Raw genomic sequence first — 23,152 nt, forward strand, 5'->3', positions numbered from 1 at the left:
ACCAACAAGTCCCTAGATAATCATAACTACTATACGTATGTATCTGCAGAGATTGGACCTTGTGGCACGCTGCCCCGCTATACAGCCCACCCCGCGATTAGGAGCTGGACACTATCGTCAATACACACCACACGAATTAGTTGGAATTGTTCTCATACTTGACATGTTAATATGACTCCCGAAAGTGACGATCCACTCATCAAAGCCTTACCTCCGGCGACTGACTATTTAACCTACCTGACCCTACTCGAGTACCAGCTCACTCCCGCACGCCTACCGACCCTCCATCGATTGTTGCAAGATGAGGTCCTGACAACAAACATCGGCTGGGACCTCGTACAGATCCTTCTGCCCATGCTCCCGGAGTCGCAAGACTGTCTTCAAGATGTTGCCCGACTGGGAAATCCACGTGAAGTCATACTGAGAGTTTCGGATAGCCTGATGAAGCTGGAGCCTGGCGAGGACAACACTCCAAAACTCATCATGCAGTTTAATTGTTTGGTCGCCATGCTGTCCGTCCTCCACCGCCGCATCAAGACTAAATACCCCAGCCGTTTTATCGCAACCTCGCTGCAAGCGGCGCTGGAGGCTTACAGCTCAATGCCGACAAACGAGACGACCAATGCAATTCTAGAATTTCTCCGAGATCTATCTCCCTCGAAGCGACCTACATTGCCGCCTCGTGGGACAAGCAGTTCCTATGTAGTACGGGTATCGCAAGCATCCGCACCTGACCCCGAAGCCGCCTATGACGAACCAACAGCATCTGATGATACCGCGGTGCAACAAAAACTGGTTCAATTTGGTTTGATTGAGGTTCTCAAGACGTATATGCTTAGTCTGTCCACTCCGGACAACTCTGGATTGTGGCTTGCTTTAAGATTACTAGAAAAATTCGACCAGCGGGAAACACCATCGACATCGAGGATCCGGATGTATACAGAGGATGAACAACTCAAGGAACGCGATTTGATAGTGGGAAGGATCTGTGTACGTTCATGTTTCTTTTCTTGAGGATGACCATGACTGATCATGACAGGTTTTATCACGCGACATCTGCATCAATGATGAAGATATCTTGGGTCTCGTTTCCGCCCCGGTCGAATCTCATCCACTACCTCTTGATTTTGAAGAGGTACCAAAAGCGGCAGAGGAAATACCACTAGAAAGACACGGCGCTTTGCTCTTGCTGGCCGCGCGGTCTTCAGCAGCCACTCTGTTCGAGGGTGCTGAAACGGCACATATACCAATATATCCAGATCTAGAAGTAATTATGTCCAACTTTGTTGGTGTTGCAGACGATGCTGCCGATGAACAGACCCAGACTCTTTACGATGCATTGTTAGCACTCACTATAATGTCGTCTCAGAAACTTGCTGAGAACCCAGCAAATGATAGACAATTTACAGAGCTGGTGCTGGCATTGACCAAATGCAGTTATCGCCAAGCCTACAATGGTCTTCGGAATATTCCAGCTACCATCGTCCACAGCAATCCATCAGAGCATGCTCGGTTTAGACTGATAAAAGATATTATACAAAAAGAGGAGCTTCTTTATGCTCGAGAAAGCGCAATAAGCTGGCTCAAAGACGAGATACTAACGGCAGCAAAGACACAGAGTGATAATGGCAATATATTCATCAACCCGCAACATTTCTCGGAAATCTCATCAGCCCTTTACAACACTTCCGAGATTGAATCTCTTGATATGTCAGCAGGGATAGTCGTATCATGGATTCGCTTTTCACAATCTCTCGCGCCGTACCTTCATTCTGCGCTGAATTTATACTACCTCATTATCAGCTCCTCTCAGCTGCGTGAGCAACTCAAGATAGAAAATGGGCATACCTCATTTCGCAAGAACTTTCTCAAGCCACTGAAGTCAATTTGTCACGCGTTCGAAGGAGACTTGATGCAGAATGGGGGCGACGGTCGTATTGAAACCGTTGTGGGCGAGGATATGTGTCAAGTTGGCATGGCACAGTCTGTTGGGCTGCTATATAACATCATTGAACAGGTGGATGAGCTCCTGAGCGATTTATACGCAGACTGACGCCCTCGTTGAATAGACTTTGGACTATATCTATGCTCGTTGCCGCTTACTGAAGCTGTTTGTAATATACTTAGGAGGGTAACTATTTACGCATGTCCCGGAAAAAAAAAAACCAGAAACGATCATACTATGTGCAGTTCTTGCTTCAAGCGAACGTCGGATATGTACATTGGTGGAAACGTTTCTTCAATGCACATATTTTGAATAGATCAAGAATGCCAGTGTAGAATTGAATGAAACCGTATCACAATATTGGAGAAAAGGGCAAGTACATCACAAGAAGATAACGAAAAAGGGCGGGTAAAGAGCCAACGATATGATGAATCCACCACTGAACATGCAGTTCCATCAACCTTGGGTGTCTTTTGGCTGGTGATCAAGTTAGTGAGACCCAGATTGATCATATGCAAGGCAAAACCGCTCTCATACATGATCAGAAGGTGGTTCGTATTGAATTATACGACGATGATGTCGCATTGTTTGAGAGGTAACATAAAACAGCGAAGCGAAAGCGAGAAGGGATGCTATCACGTCAGGTGTCGTGGTCTTCCGTTCTTCATGGCACTGCAGGTATGATTCGGACTTGTCTAATGAAGTTATTAGTTTCATCTCTCCCAAGTACTTCAGTGTTTCTGGTGCTGGATGCATACCATGATACCTGAGGAAGCCGTTGTCCTCACGAGGAGAATTTAGAGAATGACGCAGGTATTATAGGGGACACTAGAAGTCCTGACTGTATTTTGGTTCCATGGATGTTAGTATCTTTCTTGCAGCCCAGCAATATAGCTTGACAGATACGACATACCGGTCTCGATGGGGTTGACTTGAGGAGACATTTTGCTAAGAATGGGAGTTGACAACTCGTGACTTTATTCCAGGTCAGCGTGGTTTCCCGAATCTATACATGCAACAACAAACATACCTGACTTTGATGATTTTGTTGATATGGAGATTGATCTGATTGATTGCCGATGAAAGAGAAGAAATTCTGATCACAAAGCCGGGTAGATCTGGATCTATTTATGCCTTTGAGGAATGCCTGCTTGATCAACAAGATTTTCGATTACAAGAGAGAGAGTTAAGGAAATAAGATGACATGGATCTCTTGGATTCTTTGTCTGAACGCCACCTATCTGGTAGAGAAAGAGTGGGATGGAGGAGAAATGGGATAAACATCTGCTAGCTTGGGGAATCGCCAATAGCGACTGATATATTGGATGATAGACAATGCGATAGAACGGCCCCAGCCATCGCCCATTGTCTCGAAGCAAATAAAGAAATATAATTTCATGGTCGAGACTAGTCGATGTTGTCAGAATAGACTATCGCTCGTGATGCAATCTGGACGACTGTTCTGCTTAATATTGTTCTTCCTGCCACAGCCAATCCGCATCCGCGACTTAGGGCCTGGAGCCACCAGAACAATAGTAAGAAAAACTTCGTCTAATGCTACATCTTTTTTTTTGTTACGTTTCTTTCTTCCGATATTGATTCTTTATGATCCGCTGCATTTCTACGTATTTACTGGATGTCAGGCTCCTGTTCTTGAACTCTGGAACCTGCATTAATCATCGCGTGGCTTCATCTCCAAGGTCTCATAAGGAATTCATTCTGGTACGATCGTCTACATGCTCAATCTGGGTCACCCATTCAACTATGTGTAAATATCCTCAGTCAACGCATTCAAGGTCAAGCCCTCCTTCGCAATATCCTCCTCGATCAGGAACATCAACGGCATCTCAATCAATGTGCCCTTGATCTGACTCAACTGCTCTTTGACCTGCTGCGCCCCTTCAGGGCCAGGTGCAAAGTTGTCTCGAACAACATGGCCCCATTCGTATTTGCTGGGCCGCGTAATTCGCTTACCCTCTGCCTGGATGTCTGCTTTGCGGAAATTATACTCAAAGAATTCCTTGTAGGCATCCCAGTTCCGGACATAGTCATCTGGCACAACATTAAATACTTTGCGGAAAACCTCCGTATTCGTCCGAGCCCGTGAGTTCCATAGGCTCTGGAACGTATCCGACAGAGGATCGGCGACCACTTGACTTTCTGGGCTGCTTAGATCGAGGTCATTGGGGACCCCGACTGGCTCGCAGTTGGCATTAGGCTGCGTATAGTCTTGCGCTCTGAGCAAGCCAAGGTGCTTGCGAGTCAACTCGCGTCGAAGTGATGCGGCAAATCGACTAGCCTGCCAGGGCTTGCCATCCATGCTAGATTCGAGTGGCGTAGGATCCTCAATCACAAGGGCAATCTCAGAATCATGGGTGCCGAGCTGCGAGCGGTCGTTCAGGTTTGCAGACCCACAAATAACTATACGGTCATCGGCAATTAGAACCTTTGTTACAGATCAGTTAGCATTTCTCTTCTCGAGCACAACACACCACCTTTCGATAGTCCCAACGGGGAGCAAGGCCAACAAAAGAACTATCTATACATACCTTGCTATGCACGTACAACTCCTCTGTAATGAATGCGTCAATTTCAGGAAGATCACTATCCCACGGAACGCTGCGGATATCTTGACCACCTAGCATGTAGCATTCACTGACTGAGTCCCAACGGCCAGACGTCGCCGATGGGTGAGCCTTTGCTGCCTGCTGATACTGATCGTACGATTGAGTGGTGTCGTATCCTTTGGAATAGCTACTGTATCCCACTTCCGCAGCATCATGATATCTACGGGCATCCTCGTAATTTACACCACTGGCTTTCTCCGCCTGGAGCATGGTGCTATTGGTATTTATTCGATCGTAGTTTCGAAGATTGTAGAACCTGATGTAATCCATCGGGTTAAACCCTTCCTTGGCGATCAGCTCCATAATACTGTTTCCTCCGCGGTTGATTGAATTGTACTGGAACTCCATGATAGCCCGAGTGCCAAGGGACGAGTCGTCTCGCAAATCACCCGCAAATCCGGGAACAGATGGAATGACCACAATAACCTTGAACTTCTGACCAGCGCGGGCAGCTCGAAGAATACGTTCTACAAGAGCCGCTCCGATCTTATTCTGGACAGGCTTCTGATGGTCACCTGTGGCAGTTATGAAGAACTGATTCTCGATGTACACAAAATGGCGGCTGTTGCGGATAGCACCAATATACGCGTCTTGAATCGAATGCTCCGTCGATATACCTGCGCTCCACTGCGACGCACTTCGCACGACCTGGCACAATTGATTGCCGTAGTTGCGTCCGAAATTGGTGATATAGCGGTCCTGATATTGATGGACTTGTCCAGCCAACTGCCCACGAAGGGAATGACCTAAACCTCGAACGTCGCTTAGAACATTCTCGGTGGTAGATCGGCCTGATGCGTTGTAGCCGGACTGGTTACCACCAACCCCTCGAGTGCTGTTTTCTTCATAAACACCCCGTGTCTGTGACTGTGACTCCTGTCCAGGAGGTGGAGGAAAGTAGGGCGCCTGCGCTGGTGTTGATGGATGAGAACTATATTGCGCAGAATCGTAGCCTAAATGGGAAGGAGCATAAGGAGGGTTCTGATACTGGCCAGGATTATTGTTATCACTTTGCGATGGCGCTGGCCCTGGAGGTGGTGGGGGGAAGGATTGCCCCGCCGGTGGATTGCTTCCAGTGCTCGAGTATCCGCTATAGGATGGATGTTGGTGTTGCTGATGTTCCTGACTTGGAGGCGGAGGCGGGTAGTAGGATTGACTGCCAGTCTGCGACTGACCTTGCCATTGTGGCTGCTGCTGCTGAGTGCTCGGCGGCGGAGGTGGTAGCTGTTGGCCTTGACTGGGAGAAGCAGGAGGGTAATACTGTTGTCCAGGAGGCGGAGTGTTGTATTGCTGCCCGGGATACTGCTGCGCTTGGCTTCCAGGGGGTGGTGGATAGTATGATTGCCCTGGCTGCGGTGTAGGGGGTTGAGCATGCGTCTGCTGCCAGTGAGGCTCAGAATTCAGCTGGCCTTGGTTTGGTGGTCCTGGCTGAGACTGCGCATGTTGAAGTGGCTGCGGTGTTTGCGAAGTGGGATTTGTGTTGCCCTGTAGTTGATTGCTTCCTGGTCGTCGATACAAATCAAGTCTCTGATACTTGGGCTGGTTACGGTCGCGGTACTTTGTATCATAGATATAGTTCCAGCGGTCCACAAAATGTCTTCGGAGATCTTCCACGACAGGGCCCCGCAGACTAATGGAAATATCAGACCAGCCCATACGTCCCGTTTGCTTCCTGTCAACTTGATTTTCTTGCCAGTGAGATACATTCTGGAAGTCGAGTACTCTGGCGTTGTTGTAGTCTTGACCAGGAAAGACGATTTGCGATAAATCGCTGGGATGAACGTCGGCAATGGAATGCTGGTTTGTGTCCCATCGGCCGAAGCACAGATCAAGGCCGCCCATGAACGCAATTCTACCGTCAATCAGACATAGCTTCTCGTGGTGTGCCCAGTACAGAACAGTATCACCCTTGGTACCGTAGAGTGCCTTGAGTGATTCGCCCGGTAGCTTGTTGATTCCAGCGGCATCCAAAGTTAAGTTTTGGAACGAGGCTGTCAGGGAGTTCTTGATGTCGGCGACGTCTGGGATGTGGTCTGGATGGCGGAAGACGGCGATATTTGGATGGAGGGCTTCTAGTGTATGTTTGGTATGTGCAGAACTTACTGCGGCCAACGGTTAGATCAATTTCAGTGATAATGGTAGTCGTGAGGTTTACAAGTAAGAGCTCCCTCCACCTCCTTATAGACAATAATATTGACTCGGACGCCGCGCTGGGCAGCAGCTTGCAGCATACGGTCAAGGCGATACTGTTCGTTCTTGGCTGGAGGACGTCTTAGATACAATTCCGGGGAGAGCCACCCTGCAATAAAAGATTATTAGTACCGGTGCGATGCAGAGGCCTCGAAATACATACAGTCCAGAATCCAGATAGACTCTCTGGCAGTCTCGAGAGCTCTCGAGACTGCCCAGAAATAAGTAAAGCCGTCGACATGCCATTTGACGTCGTTGTTCTCTCGTGGGGGGGCAAAGCTGCCGAAACGATTATTGGGGTTGGCAGTACTGCTCGATCCGTAGCCAGCATAGGCATCAGCATCGATGGTGGTTCCGATCTTTTGGGCGAGCTGTGAGCCCACACCGGATACGGTCTCTTCGAATTTGTCGAGGAAGCTGGAGAGCTTGTCCTGCTTGGGAGGTTTGTTGTTGTTGTTGTTGTCGTTGTTGTTGCTTCCACTCTGGTTCGACTGCGGGGCATAATAATTCTGTTGTTGCTGGGAGTGGCTTGTTCCGTATTGATCTTTGAGTCGCTTCAGTCCATCAGACAGAAATCCTCGAGCTGAGTCTCCCAGTCCTCGTTCTCCCCGTTCTCCTCCTTCTGCTTCGTCTCCATAAAAGCGACCGTAGGCCAGTGGGTCTTGTCCGCCAGACATCGCTGTGAGCTCAAGGCCGATCACGGCAGTGCAATTCAGTAGGTTTCTTGGAGTCTCAGGAAAAATATCACGAAAATATTTACATAAAATGAAGACAGCACCAGCAAGAGCAGCATATTATTAACGCGAGACTCCGACTGAGCAATTCCCCGCCATCCGGTCTGCCGCGTGTCTCAGACCCCGCCGACAGCTGGTGATTGTGGCAGTGAACATGCTGGATAGGACGATGGTGGTGTGGCGCAGTCTGTTCTCGTTCTTGGCTGTTACAGTATGTTGCGAACGATACGTTCGCGTCTCTTCCGGGAGTCGACAGCATTCTGGATGTCATATGGACATATTGTCGATAGTAGTGATAACGTCGGAGTGAAGACTTCGTGCGGGGTGAATACTCCGCATTGGCAGCAAAAAAAAAATGGATAGGCCGAGATAGGAACAACTACTTTTGATTTGCTCTTGGTGGTCCATATTCTCGAGGAGAATTGGAGAAGATGAGGAGTGTCGTGATTATATAAACAGGGCATGACGTCCTGCCGCAACTTACTCTCCATCCTCCTCAAATTCATCCTGCATACAGAGTGACTGACAGCAATCATGTCGCACCTTAATCTCGCAACACTCGATGTGAGTACGGATAGCTCATTCTGGTGTAAACATACTGATAAACAGACCTCGCAACATCCCTACCTTCCAGCGTCATCCCAGACCTTATTCGCCGCCAAGGCCAAGAGGAAATTCACCTTCGAAGATATCTCCAAGCAAATCGGCCGCAATGAAGTAGCTACCGCAGCTATATTCTATGGACAAGCCAAAGCGTCTGCAGAAGACATCGCCAATCTCGCCAAGGTCCTCGATATTCCACTCAAATTGCTCGAAGAGCAGCTCAGCGGCTTCCCCGATCGCGGTCGGTCCGTGGAGATGCCGCCCAAGGAACCACTGATCTACCGGTTGTATGAAATTGTGCAGAATTACGGATACGCGTACAAGGCCGTGTTGAATGAGAAGTTTGGCGATGGCATTATGAGTGCGATATCATTTTCGACCAAAGTGGAAAAGGAAACGGATGCCGATGGGAATAATTGGGCTGTGATTACGTTAAGGGGAAAGTGGTTACCTTTTTCGAGATTCTAATGTCAGCCTAACAGAGAGATGATATGTGTAATGAGACGTTTATTCATTGATCGAAGCTAACAGGTTGGTATCGTAGACGGTAGGACAGATAAACAAAGACACGTGTGCAAGCTAAGCAAAACACCATATCAAGACTAGATTGTAATTGGACTAAAACGAGTCTAGCAGCAGTCCTCGAGACACTCAAAGGCGCAGAGACCAGCGAAGCTTGATAGATGGTCAGCAAAGAGTGTTGCACGTATAAATTGACGGAACTCACCATCCGCAGCAGACATCACAGCAACCGGCACCACCACGGAGTTTCATTTGTTGCTCTTCTTGAGATGACTGCTCAATGGTTAGTAAATAATAATATAATACTATTATATATAAACATATACGTGTGTATATATGTGTATATAGGGGGTAGAAACGTACAGGTGCAGCTTGTTGGCTGCCAGCATAGTTGGCGGGTTGCTCCATGGCCATGGTGGAAGGGTTCCAGGTGGGTTGCTGGGTGCGAGGTTCTTCCTCTTGCTGGGAAGACTTGAAGAGACCGAAAAAGCCGTTTTGGAACATTGTGTGTCTTTGGATGCGTAAAGGTTTCAAGGAGTGAAAGCACTGAAGTGAGGAGAGAAAGTGTGGTGTGATGATAAGAAGGAAAAAGGGAGATACAGGGGGAATCAAGCCTCTTAAAGGGTGAAGTGTCGGGTCATACGGCTGATGGTGGCTGGCGGTGACCCAAGTAGGCTATGCGTATCAGCCACAGGACTCCATTTTCAATCTAATCCTGGGAGATTGATTCGATGCGGGATTTGTTGGAGCCTATTAGGGCTGTGTTATGCAAATCGCAGAGTTAGTACGGAGTATGAACCACGTACTCCGTACTATTCAGGAAGAATACGTCACAGCCTGAAAAGTGAGGCAGCTAAATATAGAGCAGGTTACGTTGCGCGAGTTCCGAGGTTCCGAGGTGCCGAAAAGGGAAGAAGCCAAGCGCGCCCAGAGTGGACCCAAAGAGCTTCGTTCGAGAACATCTTCGGACATCTCTCTACTTAGACCATACAAGCATGGCTTCTACCTCAGACCTACAGACCGCCCGCCAGAACGACTACGTCAAGTTCAAGCGCTATGCCGCCTGGACCTTTATCGTCGCCTCCCCCATCCTCATCGCCTCTCCTCCCCGCAAACTCGACTTGAACACCGCCGCTCTCACCGGTGCATTTGCCATATCGGCCAATTACCTCTACAAAGACAGTCATCAGGGACGGGGCTTGATAGATGATCTCGGCATGAGATATTTCGGCGCGTCCCCAGTCGCCGCCCAGTCATCGACAACTCGCGACGGAATCACAAACCTATTCAATACTCTGCCCACTGAAAAAGCCGAAAAAGTCCAAGCTCAATTGCGCGCCGCCAAGGAATCGTCCATCAAAACACAAGAAGAGTTAGAACGATATCAATCCAACAAGCGATTCGAGGATCGCTCCTTACCGGAGAAGATCTGGATGGGATCCGAGGCGGAGAACTGGAAAGAGAAACGATTGAGAGAGGAGCAGGAGGCGTTGAATGAAGGGAAGGGATATGGAGACCTAATTATGGATCATATTTGGGAGGTGTGGAACTGGGGGAAACCGAACGATCAGAAGAAGAGGGACGAACTGAATGAGAAGAAGGATTCGTGATGAGCTCTTCATGTACGATAGGCTATGTAAGTAATTTGTATAACAAGAACTAATGAGCATACGACACAATTGACTGTCTTATTTGATGATTCTTGAACATGAGTTAATTTTTGTTCATGTAAATGTCTTTAACTAGTCCAGCTTCGGGGGCTGGTACAACAAACAAACTCTGTGAACAGGTGCCATATTGGCGGGTATCATCTCAAAACATCATTCCCAATCGCGAGCATTCCAGGTAACAAAAAACATCCTGGTCCGTTCTAGACAAAGACCAAGTACAAAATCCATCAGTCATGACACATTACAAACAATCTCACCAATACATAAAACGCCGGGCCTCAGGTCCACGGCAACCTCCCGAAAATTGATACCATCTAATGATATGAATCCAATATCATACATGTAGACACGATCATTCAAATTCCCCGTTATGCAGGCCTCGGCCCTGCCAACCATTCAGTATATATTCCTAGGGCAATGACCATAATCCAACCCGAATACCTGGCACCACTGAAAGCGTCCCTTCAGGGTGATATAGATATATTTTGTTTTAATGAGCTATCGACGTGGAAGTGTAGCGGATAGCATGATCACGAGCATGCTCTCATCCTTTCTGATTTGACAGAGGATGGCACGATCACGAGCGTGCTCTCATCCTTTGCTGAAATGGAATCACGAGCCCATACTCAGCTAAAAGGTTAAAGTTCTCCAGTCTCTTGGCTGAGTGCGATAGAGAGCACATGCTCGTTGGGCATGGAATGGCACATATCAAGAGGTGGAGCTTCACCCATAACGACGTCTCCACAGTTATCGACTGGAGTCAGATCACCGTTTATGTGGACGTACTTGATTGGTGAACTCCAACTGTAGTCGAGTGTCGAAGCAACTTGCAGGGCGGTTTGTTGATGTTGGGAGGTCCAATTTGGCTCTGCATGGCCCTGGAAGATTTGATTATTGACTGGGGTCTGCATCTGTGGATGGGCATGGACATTGATAGGAGACGTGTCCAGCCTGACGATTTGCCCATTTTGACCATTACGATTGCGGTTTCTGCGGCGGCCTCGGCCACCCTGGCTTGAATTTGAGTTTCGCCGAGTTAGAAGATTAAAAGGGGCTGGCGATGGAGCTGCAGTTTCCATGCCGCCCTTGATGATGTTTCCGTCAATGTCTTGACGTGGTTGTCTGTGGTTTTGATGATAACGACGTCCACGATTGGAGTTGTTGTTGCGGCGTTGGCAATTGAATTGAGCTTGAAAGCGCGCCATTTGATCAAGTGTTGGCAAGATTGGATTTTGATTTGGTTTAGTTTGAAGCGATTAAAAGATCCTTAGCGAATTGAACTTTGATATGTTTGATTTGAATTGGAATCAATCGGACGAGGACGAAAACTTTTTGGAAAAGAGTTTAACTTGAAGAGATCTGAGTCCGTGGGCCCTCCGGATAACAGATGCTTGCAAATGTGGATTGATTGATTGATTGGGTTGCAAGTGTCCTGCCGATGAAGCAATTGGTTCTGATCGTTTGGATGGATTGATTGAGGATCAGGGATTCAACTCGAGAGTCTGACGCGCGACCCGGTAGTTGAACGATTTAATAATCTGACTGAGAGTCTGACGGGCGTCTCAAAGAAAGATTTGAATGAATTTATCAAGCTAGGGCTCTTGCGTTCGGAGTCACGAGTTTGAGCTTTTGGAGATGCAAGCTAGAAACAAAATTTTTGGGTCTGAGGCTCAGTATTGCTGTAGCAGTTGTTGCTTTTGGATAGGTATATTTGTCGGGAGCACCTTAGCACGATGAATTGGCGTCAAGATCCCAGATATCAAGAAAAACAATTAACCATTTATTCCTCTCAGCTTTTTTTTGGGCGTTTTTGAGGTTTTTGAACAGAACACGCAATGAACCCGGTTTATCTTGAGCTTTTACCAACCACGGGGTCTGTACCGATCTGTTTCAACCGTTCCGTAGAGTCAATTCAAGTGCAACACAGTACAAACTGCCTGAAGAAAGAAGAAGAGAGGAGAGGAGAGGCCGGGAGAAAAGGCTGCATTTGTAGACAGCATCGTGGATGGTCCCATGGTTCGCCTCAGCTGTTGCCTGTTTCAAGGAATATATTGAAGTTATCACGCGACCATATTGTAGAGTCGTACTCTTCAATTGAGTTTGCCAGATCCGTGGGAGGCATGATCGACAGGGCCGTAGTCAGCTAAAGAATTGGGGATGTTGGAGATATCCGGAGTTCGCTGTCTGGAACGCCGTCTGGAACGCCGTCAATTGAGTTTAATTCCCCAGGCATCCACGCCCACCAAGAAATTACACTCAATGCACTCCAGATGATTCTATTCTTGATCAGTTGATATTTCTGTCTGTCGCTGCCTGCTTAACCGGAGAAAAGAATTGGTCGGCGCATGGGAAATTCACAGTCAGCCGGACAACATCACTCCCTCGAGCGCTTCCATCTATCCCCATTGTTCGACTCGATGCTGTCGCGCTTTCTTTTTTTCTCTGGTTCGGCGCTCAGTTTCTTCCGGCGTTCCTGCTTGAGTCTCAATCGCTGCTCAACCTCCTCCGAAATGTCGTCCTTTTCAAGTGCAACTGGCACAAAATCTTCCACCGCGTCACTGTCCCCCGGCATTTTCCGCTTAGTTCTTGGCCTTTTCCGCGAAGACTGATTATCCGTATAGTCAATGCTTGATTCTTGCCCTTCCGACAAGTCATTGTCCCACGATCGCTTTTTGCCGGCTCCTCCTTGTGCAGATACTCCCGTGCTGTCTGCGCTTTTCGCCTTTTCCATTCCAGAAATGCCGTTCGTTTTCTTGGGTATGCGCGGTGTTTTGGTTTTCGGTTTCGGATTTTCGGTGCTTGTGCCAATTCCACTAGATGCCTATTCAGAATAAATCTCTATCAGTACGTAGTCTATTCAAAGCTCAAGTAATAACAACTCACAAGCTGCTTCTGTAATGCCGTAAATTGGTCAACTAGCTTTTGCGCGCTGTCCAAAATCTGTGAAACTGTGTCTGCCCCTACATCGGGTTGGAGCGATTTAATGAGGCGCAGGTGTGACGATAAACTAGAATGATGCACATCGATATTCTGTATACAGCATTAACAATTTGATTCCAAATCTGATAGCTCGAAACAGCCGTACCTTTAATACTGTACCCGCATCGCTCGCATCTTCGCTCGATGCCGACCGTGTGCCGTCCATCATCGGGATCATCGTCTTCCGGAAGCGATGTAGGTATCACAGTACGTAATTTGGTATAGATATTAAAAAGAGATGAAGTTGATTTAGACTCAAGAAACACGCTAAGCAAATTAGTCATTGTGGCATGACGCTTTGACTTTTCGCCTTATCCCCGCAATTTTGTCTTATCTCCAGAACTATCTACTCCTTGACTATTCAATGATCATACAACGTTATGCAATTCTACACTGATGCTAGCCAACTAACCCAACGCCAAGAACATCTATAATTATGACTATTTACCATGCACCAGGATCGTGGTCAAACCTCATCAGTTCCTTCTCTGCGTCCTCAACATCCTTCTTAGCCTTCATGCGCATGTAGAAAATCGGACAGTCTCGAGCGGAGCAGATAACTTCGCAATGCAAACTACCCTGGCAGCGTTGACACTGTGTCCATAACCGACCAAAACGGACCTCGAGATCGGACGTCTTCTGTAGTGTCCTTGCGTACAGCTCACCCAGTCGTGGTCGGCAATTTTCGCATACAGCTCCAGCCATTTCGTCCTTTCCGACTAGAGGCTTTTTGCAGCCCATACAAGTTTGTGTCTTCTTTGCAAACTTCATTAAACCGCCTAGGGTAGGTGCAGCCACAGAAATGGATCGAGTGTGTTCGCCGGTAAGCAATTGTGCCGCCTTCTTCTCACCCAAGATAGGTTCAAAGATACGGCCGAGCGGATTGGCGAGTTGGTTGTCGAGGTAATACTTCGTATCAATGGGAATGTTATTTTCTAGAACATATATGGGATCCTCAGATTTTTCGTAGTTTTTCGATCCTCCAGCACCTTTAACGATGACATAGGCTACACGATCACCCAACGTTGGAGCAGACCCAGCATCTCGCTTGCGCATACGTTCGGCAAGTTCAACATGAGCCTGTTTGGCAGTATAGTCGGATTTCGATAACGCTTTGGTAATCACCAACTTGGACATGTCAATTTTGTTCTGCAGCAGATCGGAAATCGTATTCTTGACGTATCTGTAGACGCATGTTAGGCGTTTCCATTAAAATTAGCAAAGAATATAATAAAACTCACTCTTGCGCACCGTTGACATCTCGATCAATCAAAATCTTATTCAAAACCGTCTCAATGACTGTTTGCACCAGTCGGCAGTTATCTCGTCGAACAGTCTCAATACCCTTGGTATCCATTTTATCGTACTTCTTCGTGTTGGTCCAGTAAAGTCCGGCATATCGCTTTTTGTTGATGAGCAGATACGGAAAGTAGACTTTCTCAAATTCCAGCTTGATGGGTTTAATAAATTTTGACGAGACATATTCTGCTGCCTCCTCGCCTAATTTCATGGCTTCTTCAAGGGTTCGGACACCAAATTTTACCATCACAGAGTCAGTGTCTCCGTAGATAACCTGAGCGTCATGAGAATAACCATTCGCAATGGTGTACTTCGCTTCGACTTCAGCTTTGGTTTTCTCGATCATTTGTCGACCATAACTCGTGGTGCTACTAGCGATCTCCAAACAGGGGAGCTTGCCGACTGTCGCTCCCGTCAAACCGTACACACTGTTGGCACTCACTTTCAATGCAAGCTGACGACCGTTCAATACAGCCTTCTTGAAAGGATCCTTCTCCACAGCCAATTCTCTCTTGGCCCTTTTACGTGCACTGAGCAGCTCTTCCAGAATCTGGGACAACAACCCTTTTCGCACCTTGGTAGTACAAAACATGTCGCCGTTGGGGGTGACGATATAGTCCTCGTCCTTCTTGAGGTTGAAATGCTCAACTTTCTTTTGATTCAAAAGCGTAGTATAACAGAGGTTGTGGGCTTGGATGATAGACGGGTATAGAGATGCGAAATCAAGAGTGGCGACAGGCACATCGTAGTACCCTCGGACAGGCTCAATAACCGTAGCTCCCTCATACTCTCCTTCATCTTGTTTACTCAAATTCGGAATGACCAGCTGTTCCGTTCGAGCTTTGCGGAAAATCTGGCTGATGAACTTAACCTGCTGACCACGTGACAATAGATAATTGAAAGGAACGCCTGTGACACGAGCCATCTCAGCGTAATTAATGAGACACATCAGTTTATCCATCAATCTTTGTGGAAGATAGGCATCTTTCAAGCAATAGACGGCCAGACGCCTTCTGGAGTCTGGGGTGCCGTTGAATAGTTCCGTGATGATGGTGTGGTGGACATCTTCTTTCTGTTCGCCCAGGAATTCGGCGCAAACAGAGTTCAAGGTGTAGCTTCGAAGATGATGATCCCGTTGAACTAACTGAAGAAGATCAAGTTGAATCCTGCCATTCGTATTTGTTGATTTTGTGTCGCGGTTTCCCATCTGTTTGCTACTGAAATTCGTTTCTTTCGCCTCCGACTTGTTTTTAATTAATCTGGTAAAGTACGGAAAAGATTGGCACTTTAGATGCTTTGCTCGATCAAGAAGGTATGGAAAGTCGAAGTTGGCGATATTGTATCCAATGATAACGTCCGGATCAACTTTTTGAAGGAATTGTTGCCAAGCCATGAGCATCTTTGCTTCGTCTTTGAACTCAAAAATCTGAGTATTCACTATCAGACTGCAAGTATCCAAAACAAACACGTTCCGGACAAACGGTTTTGATTCTCCATAGCGAGTGACAACGTTGGCAATTTGAATGACGGGGTCTTGATTCGGTTCCGGGAAGATTCCTTTTCGCCCAGCGCATTCAATATCAAAGGACAGAATCCGCAACGGTGCCATTTTTGCCCATTCTCCGTCATGTGAATGTGCAATGAGGCTGCTGTAGTGCATAAAAGCCTCAATCTGGCAATTTGATTGTCGCTTCGCCTCCGGTACAAGTTGGTAGTCTCCTGCTTTGGCTTCTACCCAGGACATACCAGAAATCTTTGGTTTCAATACGTTAGAAAACTCTGTAATTGTTCTAGGTCATTAAGAGGAGAACTTACCCCTGTGTCAATCATGAATCTCAACACGTATTGAATATTATCATATGTCATTATACCACCGTCGTCACCGGCAGAAGACCAAAGCCCCTTATAGTTGTAAATTGAAATACTCTTCTCGAGACCGTTTCGTAGTCTGCTGATATGTTTGGGCTCGGTCACTGTAATTCTAAGGTACCATGACTTTAGGTTCCCTTGAAAGCCATATAGATTCTCTTTCTGTGTCAATTGTACTGAGTGAATCATATGTTCATGTGACGCGAACTTCGTTTCTAGAAATTTGGCATAAGGTTGAACATCCTCAGGGCGAAATCCGACAGGGGCAGATATATAAAGATAGTGTCGGAATCCCTCGACGTGGAGAAGTACGGAATTTCCTTTCTGTAAAACAGTAAGCTCAAATCAATCCCGCTGGTGTTGTCTATATCACAAACCTCAGTAACGCCGAAAAGCTTCACCGCAGTTCTCCCGTTTGATTCCCCTTCTTCAACATCGATCTGTTGGAAACACAGGTTATCCTTCGCAGGGTCAAAATCACCCAGTGGCGGGCGATCCCATTGTTGATCCTTTTCCGCATTTGATTCTTTCAATTCGTGTATGTCTTGAGTCAATTTCTCCAGATCCTCTTCGAAGCGACTCTTCTGTTGCATCTGGCTGGAGCCAAAACTCTTAGGGGCACTGCTCCGTGGAGGCACATTCAGACGCACCGGAGGCTCATCGGTATCGATCTTGCGTTTCTTGGGCGTGTTATTTGGTAGTGAGTTTCCGGAGGTCATCGTGGCATCTGTGAGAATGCGCTTCTGCGACTTTAGAGTGTTTTCGGTCATGGCGAGGGTAGTGTGATTAAAGTCGTATGAATAAACAAGCTAGAGCCGAAACAAATGGCCATGAGAAGTTATGGGATGACGGGGAAATAGTCAGTCAGGCAGTTGTTGTTCTTCTGACGGAGTTTGGACTGAGAGAAACGTTCCTTTTTCGAGCAGGCGTGTCGCGCCAGTGACGTGATCCGCGCTTTCCACTTTACGCGTCTGCAGTCACGTGCTTTGGTGGTCACCTATCAAGGGTTAGGGTTATGAGTGGCTTCTACTTCGGGGAATTAGGGCTAAGCTGGGAAACTCTAGGTTGTCAAGAAGAGCTACTTATATCTGAACTTATTTGGTATAAACAAGTGTGAATTGGATGTTTAAAGCTACCTCCCCAGTGCAGCTGGCGCTTCAGGTCGGTCTGATATGGCTCCTGAAGTTAATAAGGACCATTGCCCCAGTTCCAAGCGCTATGGGGATCGTTCGGCACGAGATTAAAGAGCACTGAAGGACACTGTTAGCTGATCTCAAAGTCTAGATGGGAAATAGATTGACTGACTCTGGCCGAAGAACCCTAGTGCCTCATCAACATGATGATCCATCATGTAATAACGATCATTTTCAGGTATATATGACATAGCCTCGTGATGATCTCCAATACGCATGGAGGACGAGAACATGGGCCGCCCAGAAACGTCTGTGTTTGGAAATGGTATGCCTGAATTGCTGAGAGAAGAGCTCGGAGTTAGATCATTCGAATGTTCTTTGAAACCCAAAGCACTTTGTGACTCTGGAGGATTCCTTATGGACGATTGCGGCAGCGGAGAAGATGCAGGTGAAGCGCACGACAGTGTATCCTGGCAGTTTGCAACTAAAAGCTCGGATGGTTTTGTAACATCAAGCCCATTGTCTAATTCCTGTTCATGACTTCGCTTCAATAGCCGGGTAAGCAATTGCTCAGCATGTTTTGCAATTTGACTTTGAGTTTGGAGCTTGCGACTGGTGCGAATGATGCGTAGGAGTCCAGCTTTCGCATCGTTTGCTGCAGTACTGAACGGTCGGAGAGTTGGAATGAGGCATAGTATAACTCCGGCGCTGAAGTAATTCATCAAAACAAAGGAAACACTAAATTCACTCCGATAGTCCTCCGCCGATATACGAGAAATACTAAGAGCTGCATCGAGGCATAGATCCAATGATTTCCGGACTTCGGGCATATAATCGGCAATAGTGTTTCTATGCTCGGGGCTTACCTTATACTCCAGCAAAGGGCGATTTATGAAAATGACAGCACTGTCGTATGTCATCCGCAGAGTCTGTGCTTGTAGAATCAGGGTTTTATAAGAAGGATAGTCATCTGCGCCGGATTCATATTCAGCCACTAAAGACAGTCCCCTTTCGTCAATTCCTGCATTTCGCTGGAAAACCGTGGGCAATTCCGCTTTCCAAGACTCAAGAGACGCGCGAGCCTGCAGAATGGCTTCGACAAGGCGGCAGAATACCTCGGGAGTTATTGGATTCTGCAAATTCAGAACACGAAAAAGGTTCAGACCTGTACGAATAATCTCATATAGTCGGTATTTCAGCATGTGAAACGTGATACTAGTCAGATTTGAGTCATGTATTGTATTTGATACAATGGAGGGCAAGCGGATCTCATCCAACTCAATTAGGTCGTGAAAGCCAGAAAAGGCAGTGTCCAACGAAGCTGGACGGCCATATATCATAGCCGCAAAGGTATCTGCAACAATCACATGATTCCATGTTCGACTACGAATCTGAGATTGAAACTGATCGGGAAGAGGTGCGCTACTCTCGCAATGCAACGATAAAGCATAAGCTGCACGCGCGGAGAAGCCAAGCAGATTCCACGCCAGGACTGGCGAGCCATGGAAGATGTAATATGTACCAAGTAATAGGGGCACCTGAACTGACTCTAGGCTGCACTCATCCATCAAGTTCAGTAAATGTACCCGTACCTCCGCTATCAGATTGTCTCGAAGTTGGATTGCCTGAAGGGATGATGAGGCTAGTAGTGCGTGGCCTGACCAATCCCTGTTGTGTATTACACATTGAAGACCCAAGGCAGCCACCATCAATGATATCACAACTTTGCCCCGGTCTTTTTCCTGCCATGCAGACTGGTGCAGCAGAGGTGTGACCGAGTGCATGAATGTTTTCTCATGAAAGACAAGATTAAACCAATGCATGTGTCGGAAGTATGCTTCAAGCAAGCTACGCGTCAATTCTCCTGGCGGCATGGACATTGTTTCAAGAGTCCAATCACTCTTCGGATGCCCTGAAGGGGCAGCAAGGCCTGGTATGGTGGAGATATCTTCCGAGTGGGAAGCCGCATACTCTCCGAATATGTTCACGGCGAAACCAACAGCAGAACTACTCGCCCCAAATCGTTGGCGCTTGTACGAGCGGTTTTGCACTGCAGACTCTTGGCTAACAGGAGCCGATGGCGGTGTAACAGTTTCCCGTCGTGTATTTCGCCTTCCAGTGCGGCTAAGACTGGCAACCTCCCGGGATAGACAGGAAGCCCCAGACCGCATGCACATTGTGCATGGGCGAGCTTCATCACACTGCAAATAAAGTTTAGTGTCATGTCACCATCTGCCTGCAGTCATTCAAAAGGGTTAGGGCTGACCTTCAATTTCTGCCGCCGGCATCTCTGGCATGCACGCGAAACCCGGGTCGTCGGATGCGGCGGTCTTCGAATATCGTCTAAAGGATTACTGGCCATAGTCACTTGTCCTCAGCTGAGCAAGGCCCAGCTAAAGGAGTTGCCAGGATACAGAAACACAGACAATCTAAGAATTGCCGGTGGAAATTCTGCACGAAGACGAGATAGTTAAGTTTATCAGCCGTGATTATGTAAGGGCTCAGATCTGTACGCACATATATGCATTCCTCTCAGAACCTAGAGACAGACGACACATATTCTTTGACAGAACCATAAGAACACCCAAATTTTCATTTAATCCACCCGTCAATACCTTGAGGTAGCTGTTGAATGTGTTGATTTGAATCCTGACTCCGTGCATTGCGGGGAAATGACTGGGGAACGGAAGCGGAGGAATCAATTACGCCCACAGCAGATACTGTAAACTCAAAAGTCTCGGAAGTTTTGAGATCCGTTCAAAAAATGTTCGGAAGTAATGGCTCCCGGAAAGCTGAGAGTGGCTGTTACAATTTCTTCGTATCTTCGTCTGTTACCAAACATGTTGGTGGCCTGACGAGATTAGGGTGGGTTAGATCTCGATATACCTAGGTATCTAGTTAGGAACCTCTAAATCTCTCACGAGGAACTGTATACGATTGGATTTATAAAGCTTCCAAGGTTTATATATGATGGTGTTTGAATAGTCCAACCCTGAATTGATATCATTTCAATCTATTCCGGCGATGAGCGCAGGCAACTGCACCAAAGTTCCCAAACAGTCTACGCTCGCTCTTGCTTCTGACATAACGTGCATTTGGCGATGCTTCTGTTCTCTGGATCATGTATCGACACCCATAGATAGTGCCCGTAACTAGAGAATGTATGTTCTTGAATCGTCCATGCATGATTCTTTTATACACCATCATCTAACGGCCTGATTGTATTCGGAGCATCGGAGTCGAAGCGAACAGGGATGGCGAAAACTTTATGAAGCTGAATTCCATACTTTCCAAGCTCGATCAATATCGGCGACTTCCATCAAAATACCGAAGGGTCTTGGGAGGTTGTTGTCGACATGTGTGAAATCACTGCCCTGGTATGAGGAATACTCTTCCTTATGTTTGGATAATGTTGAGTAGTCGTTACTCGTCAATTCCGCTTTTGAAGACGATGAAAGTACAGTAGGTTCTATCAAAGCATATAGAAACACTTTCTCCTGATGTGTGAGTCGTATGCCGTCGAGTACTGAGTGGATGTCATCGATCGGTTCGGTAGACGGTATCGTGTGAGACGTGTCCTCTTGCTTAACGGTTTCGAAAGGCATGATAGTGGCTGAAGATCAGTGATAACAGAGATTCTTGCAGCATGTCAAATGTTCATATTCTGTTTGCACCACCTTATGTAGTCGTGCAATTCAGAAGTCGTTCACAGTTACCCCAAAAATCTTGCAGAGGAACATCTGGGGGCGGTCAAGAAAAGGAAATGCATATGAGTACGGAGTAATCGGCTCCGATTATTTATAAAGCGATAAACTATCTATAACTCAGAAAAGTCTCCTCGTAAGCTGTTGGCACTCATGTAACCCACTTGAAGGGGAGTCGGAGATATTCTCTTCCACCGGAACTGTTTCCATTAAGGAGATGATAGATCAGCACTCTCTCGGTTGACATCAATAATACAGCAGAAGAGAATGAGAGAATAGCAAAACGACAACGATTTGACTTGCTGTTCGATTTTCAGTGAATCTTTTTGTCCGAATATGACCCTAGCCCTATCAGCTTTCTTGGGTCAAGGACTAGATTCTCAGGGGATTATTGAAGAAGACAAGGTGGTGGTCTAGTCGTCTATTAGTGTTCTCTATCTCTGAGACAATTCTCGGGAATTTGCTCCGGATTCTACAATCCGGGGTGAGGGGAAGATTTGGGCGCTTCGGGGTCTGTTCATTTCCCTCGTGTTTGCAGTTTGCTTGGAGATTTTCAGGTTCCGGTGGAACGGTGGGATTCCGGTGGAAGGTCTCTGTGAACGCAGAGAGCAACGCGTCGAGCCATAGGCAAATTAGAACCTGTTCTATGAACAAAGACAAGTTGAAGACTTCTTGAATTCTTCCTGTTTCATCTTGTGAAGATCAAACAGAATCACCTGCAACCACCAATCAGCGGCCTCGGCCCTCGGCTTCAACTGTTGCAAGTGGTAAAGCTCGTAACGCAGTGTGTGTTGAATTGTCAACTTCATCATCCAAACTGCTTTTCTTCCTCCTGCTTCTTGCTCCGGATAAATCTGGACGAAAATCCTGAATCGCAAAGGAAAGCAAAGATGAAACCAACCGGTCGCACATTCATCATCTCCGGCGGCTGCTCGGGGCTTGGCCTGGCCACAGCCCGCGACTTGCACCAAGCCGGAGCTTATGTTGCTCTGTTGGATGTAAACGCAGACGCAGGCAAAACTGTTATCCAACAGTTTGGGGATCAAAGAGTGAAATTTTTTCAGACTGATGTGTCTGAGACATCCAGCCTCGAAGCTGCAGTCAACAGCACTGTCGAATGGATAAGACAAACCGCATCTGCCCTCGTTGGCGTCGTTGCTGCCGCCGGAGTTGGGCTACCTGCAAAGGTCGGTTCTTATCCTGGTATTTCCCCATTAAATGTCTACTTTTACTCAAGGAATGCGAGAGATAGATATATGATGCGAGAACGGAGTCTCCAGTTCCGATATCGACCATCGATTTTGTCCTCAACATCAATCTTCGCGGAACACTTGACCTCATCCGTCTGGCCGTACCGCATATGGTCAAGAACGATCCATTGACAGAAGACGGCGAACGAGGGGTCATAATTATGGTTTCTTCCTCTGCTGCATTTGACGGACAACCCGGTCAGGTTGCATATGCAGCTTCGAAAGGCGCAGTAGCCTCATTGACGCTGCCGCTAGCTAGAGATCTTGCGCGCTATGGAATACGTGCAGTCACCATTGCACCGAGCTTGTTCGACAGTGCGATGACCCGTCAATTACCCGAAAAGGCACGAAAGAGTCTAGAAAGGGCGATGGAATTTCCTGTCCGAGCTGGGAATCCGGAGGAATTTTCAAGTCTGGTGATGCAAAGCGTGACTAATTCAATGTTGAACGGTACGGTACTTCGTCTCGACGGTGCCATGAGAATGCCTAGTAAAATGTAGATTAAATCAATGCCACTGCGTATTCTTCATGAAACTGCGTGTCTTGGAACAAATTGGTATTCATGTCGCGGTTAGGAGAAACTTGCTAAATACGGACTAGTGTCGCGCGATTTGTCCGATCATCTAA

At 47.1% G+C, this 23,152-nt stretch overlaps 9 protein-coding genes across 9 annotated transcripts, besides 4 other annotated features; 4 read left to right on the forward strand and 5 right to left on the reverse strand.

Moving 5' to 3' along the window:
• Positions 1–24: 24 nt before the first annotated feature.
• On the forward strand, positions 25–2,624 carry TSTA_053450 (uncharacterized protein). The gene is made up of 2 exons (XM_002486893.1): positions 25–990; positions 1,040–2,624. Exons 1-2 carry the CDS (start codon positions 172–174, stop codon positions 2,051–2,053), a joined length of 1,833 nt encoding a protein of 610 aa, XP_002486938.1. The 5' UTR covers positions 25–171; the 3' UTR covers positions 2,054–2,624.
• Positions 2,625–3,554: 930 nt separating this feature from the next.
• TSTA_053460 (phospholipase D (PLD), putative) lies at positions 3,555–7,439 on the reverse strand (the record flags this gene model as incomplete). The annotated part of the gene is made up of 4 exons (XM_002486894.1): positions 3,555–4,391; positions 4,495–6,674; positions 6,728–6,871; positions 6,926–7,439. 4 exons carry the CDS (start codon positions 7,437–7,439, stop codon positions 3,708–3,710), a joined length of 3,522 nt encoding a protein of 1,173 aa, XP_002486939.1. The 3' UTR covers positions 3,555–3,707.
• Positions 5,755–6,126: a mobile genetic element.
• Positions 7,207–7,236: a microsatellite.
• A 591-nt stretch (positions 7,440–8,030) lies between the features above and the next one.
• On the forward strand, positions 8,031–8,777 carry TSTA_053470 (cyanate hydratase, putative; the record flags this gene model as incomplete). Its single annotated transcript, XM_002486895.1, has 2 exons — positions 8,031–8,060; positions 8,106–8,777. The coding sequence occupies 2 exons, from the start codon at positions 8,031–8,033 to the stop codon at positions 8,565–8,567; spliced, it is 492 nt and encodes a 163-aa protein (XP_002486940.1). The 3' UTR covers positions 8,568–8,777.
• TSTA_053480 (uncharacterized protein) lies at positions 8,106–9,200 on the reverse strand. Its single transcript, XM_002486896.1, has 3 exons — positions 8,985–9,200; positions 8,827–8,894; positions 8,106–8,774 (listed from the first exon to the last, which is right to left on the reverse strand). The coding sequence occupies exons 1-3, from the start codon at positions 9,123–9,125 to the stop codon at positions 8,729–8,731; spliced, it is 255 nt and encodes an 84-aa protein (XP_002486941.1). The 5' UTR covers positions 9,126–9,200; the 3' UTR covers positions 8,106–8,728.
• Positions 8,931–8,968: a microsatellite.
• Positions 9,201–9,616: 416 nt separating the features above from the next.
• On the forward strand, positions 9,617–10,470 carry TSTA_053490 (uncharacterized protein; the record flags this gene model as incomplete). The annotated part of the gene is made up of 2 exons (XM_002486897.1): positions 9,617–10,227; positions 10,368–10,470. The coding sequence occupies 2 exons, from the start codon at positions 9,617–9,619 to the stop codon at positions 10,468–10,470; spliced, it is 714 nt and encodes a 237-aa protein (XP_002486942.1).
• A 1,760-nt stretch (positions 10,471–12,230) lies between these two features.
• Positions 12,231–12,271: a sequence feature (GA-rich).
• Positions 12,272–12,637: 366 nt separating this feature from the next.
• TSTA_053500 (uncharacterized protein) lies at positions 12,638–13,436 on the reverse strand (the record flags this gene model as incomplete). Its single annotated transcript, XM_002486898.1, has 3 exons — positions 12,638–13,112; positions 13,175–13,321; positions 13,377–13,436. The coding sequence occupies 3 exons, from the start codon at positions 13,434–13,436 to the stop codon at positions 12,666–12,668; spliced, it is 654 nt and encodes a 217-aa protein (XP_002486943.1). The 3' UTR covers positions 12,638–12,665.
• Positions 13,437–13,682: 246 nt separating this feature from the next.
• TSTA_053510 (DNA polymerase delta catalytic subunit Cdc2, putative) lies at positions 13,683–17,208 on the reverse strand (the record flags this gene model as incomplete). Its single annotated transcript, XM_002486899.1, has 4 exons — positions 13,683–14,453; positions 14,512–16,322; positions 16,385–16,762; positions 16,816–17,208. 4 exons carry the CDS (start codon positions 17,206–17,208, stop codon positions 13,715–13,717), a joined length of 3,321 nt encoding a protein of 1,106 aa, XP_002486944.1. The 3' UTR covers positions 13,683–13,714.
• A 363-nt stretch (positions 17,209–17,571) lies between these two features.
• On the reverse strand, positions 17,572–19,933 carry TSTA_053520 (C6 transcription factor, putative; the record flags this gene model as incomplete). Its single annotated transcript, XM_002486900.1, has 3 exons — positions 17,572–17,688; positions 17,744–19,772; positions 19,838–19,933. 3 exons carry the CDS (start codon positions 19,931–19,933, stop codon positions 17,624–17,626), a joined length of 2,190 nt encoding a protein of 729 aa, XP_002486945.1. The 3' UTR covers positions 17,572–17,623.
• A 623-nt stretch (positions 19,934–20,556) lies between these two features.
• TSTA_053530 (short chain type dehydrogenase, putative) lies at positions 20,557–23,070 on the forward strand. Its single transcript, XM_002486901.1, has 2 exons — positions 20,557–22,462; positions 22,528–23,070. The coding sequence occupies exons 1-2, from the start codon at positions 22,166–22,168 to the stop codon at positions 23,023–23,025; spliced, it is 795 nt and encodes a 264-aa protein (XP_002486946.1). The 5' UTR covers positions 20,557–22,165; the 3' UTR covers positions 23,026–23,070.
• Positions 23,071–23,152: the final 82 nt, after the last annotated feature.

Source organism: Talaromyces stipitatus, genomic scaffold (genome assembly GCF_000003125.1).
Source record: "Talaromyces stipitatus ATCC 10500 scf_1105507295487 genomic scaffold, whole genome shotgun sequence".
In the NCBI taxonomy this organism is placed as follows: domain Eukaryota; kingdom Fungi; phylum Ascomycota; class Eurotiomycetes; order Eurotiales; family Trichocomaceae; genus Talaromyces; species Talaromyces stipitatus.

Excerpts from the sequence above, each read along its gene's own strand:
- TSTA_053450 (XM_002486893.1), top strand. The coding sequence starts at position 172 with ATGACTCCCGAAAGTGACGATCCACTCATCAAAGCCTTACCTCCGGCG. Across the intron at positions 991-1,039 it reads TGATAGTGGGAAGGATCTGT|GTTTTATCACGCGACATCTG; the intron begins GTACGTTCATGT and ends TGATCATGACAG.
- TSTA_053480 (XM_002486896.1), bottom strand. The coding sequence starts at position 9,125 with ATGTTCCAAAACGGCTTTTTCGGTCTCTTCAAGTCTTCCCAGCAAGAG. Across the intron at positions 8,895-8,984 it reads GCAGCCAACAAGCTGCACCT|TCATCTCAAGAAGAGCAACA; the intron begins GTACGTTTCTAC and ends ACCATTGAGCAG. Across the intron at positions 8,775-8,826 it reads TGTGATGTCTGCTGCGGATG|CTTCGCTGGTCTCTGCGCCT; the intron begins GTGAGTTCCGTC and ends CCATCTATCAAG.
- TSTA_053530 (XM_002486901.1), top strand. The coding sequence starts at position 22,166 with ATGAAACCAACCGGTCGCACATTCATCATCTCCGGCGGCTGCTCGGGG. Across the intron at positions 22,463-22,527 it reads GAGTTGGGCTACCTGCAAAG|ATATATGATGCGAGAACGGA; the intron begins GTCGGTTCTTAT and ends TGCGAGAGATAG.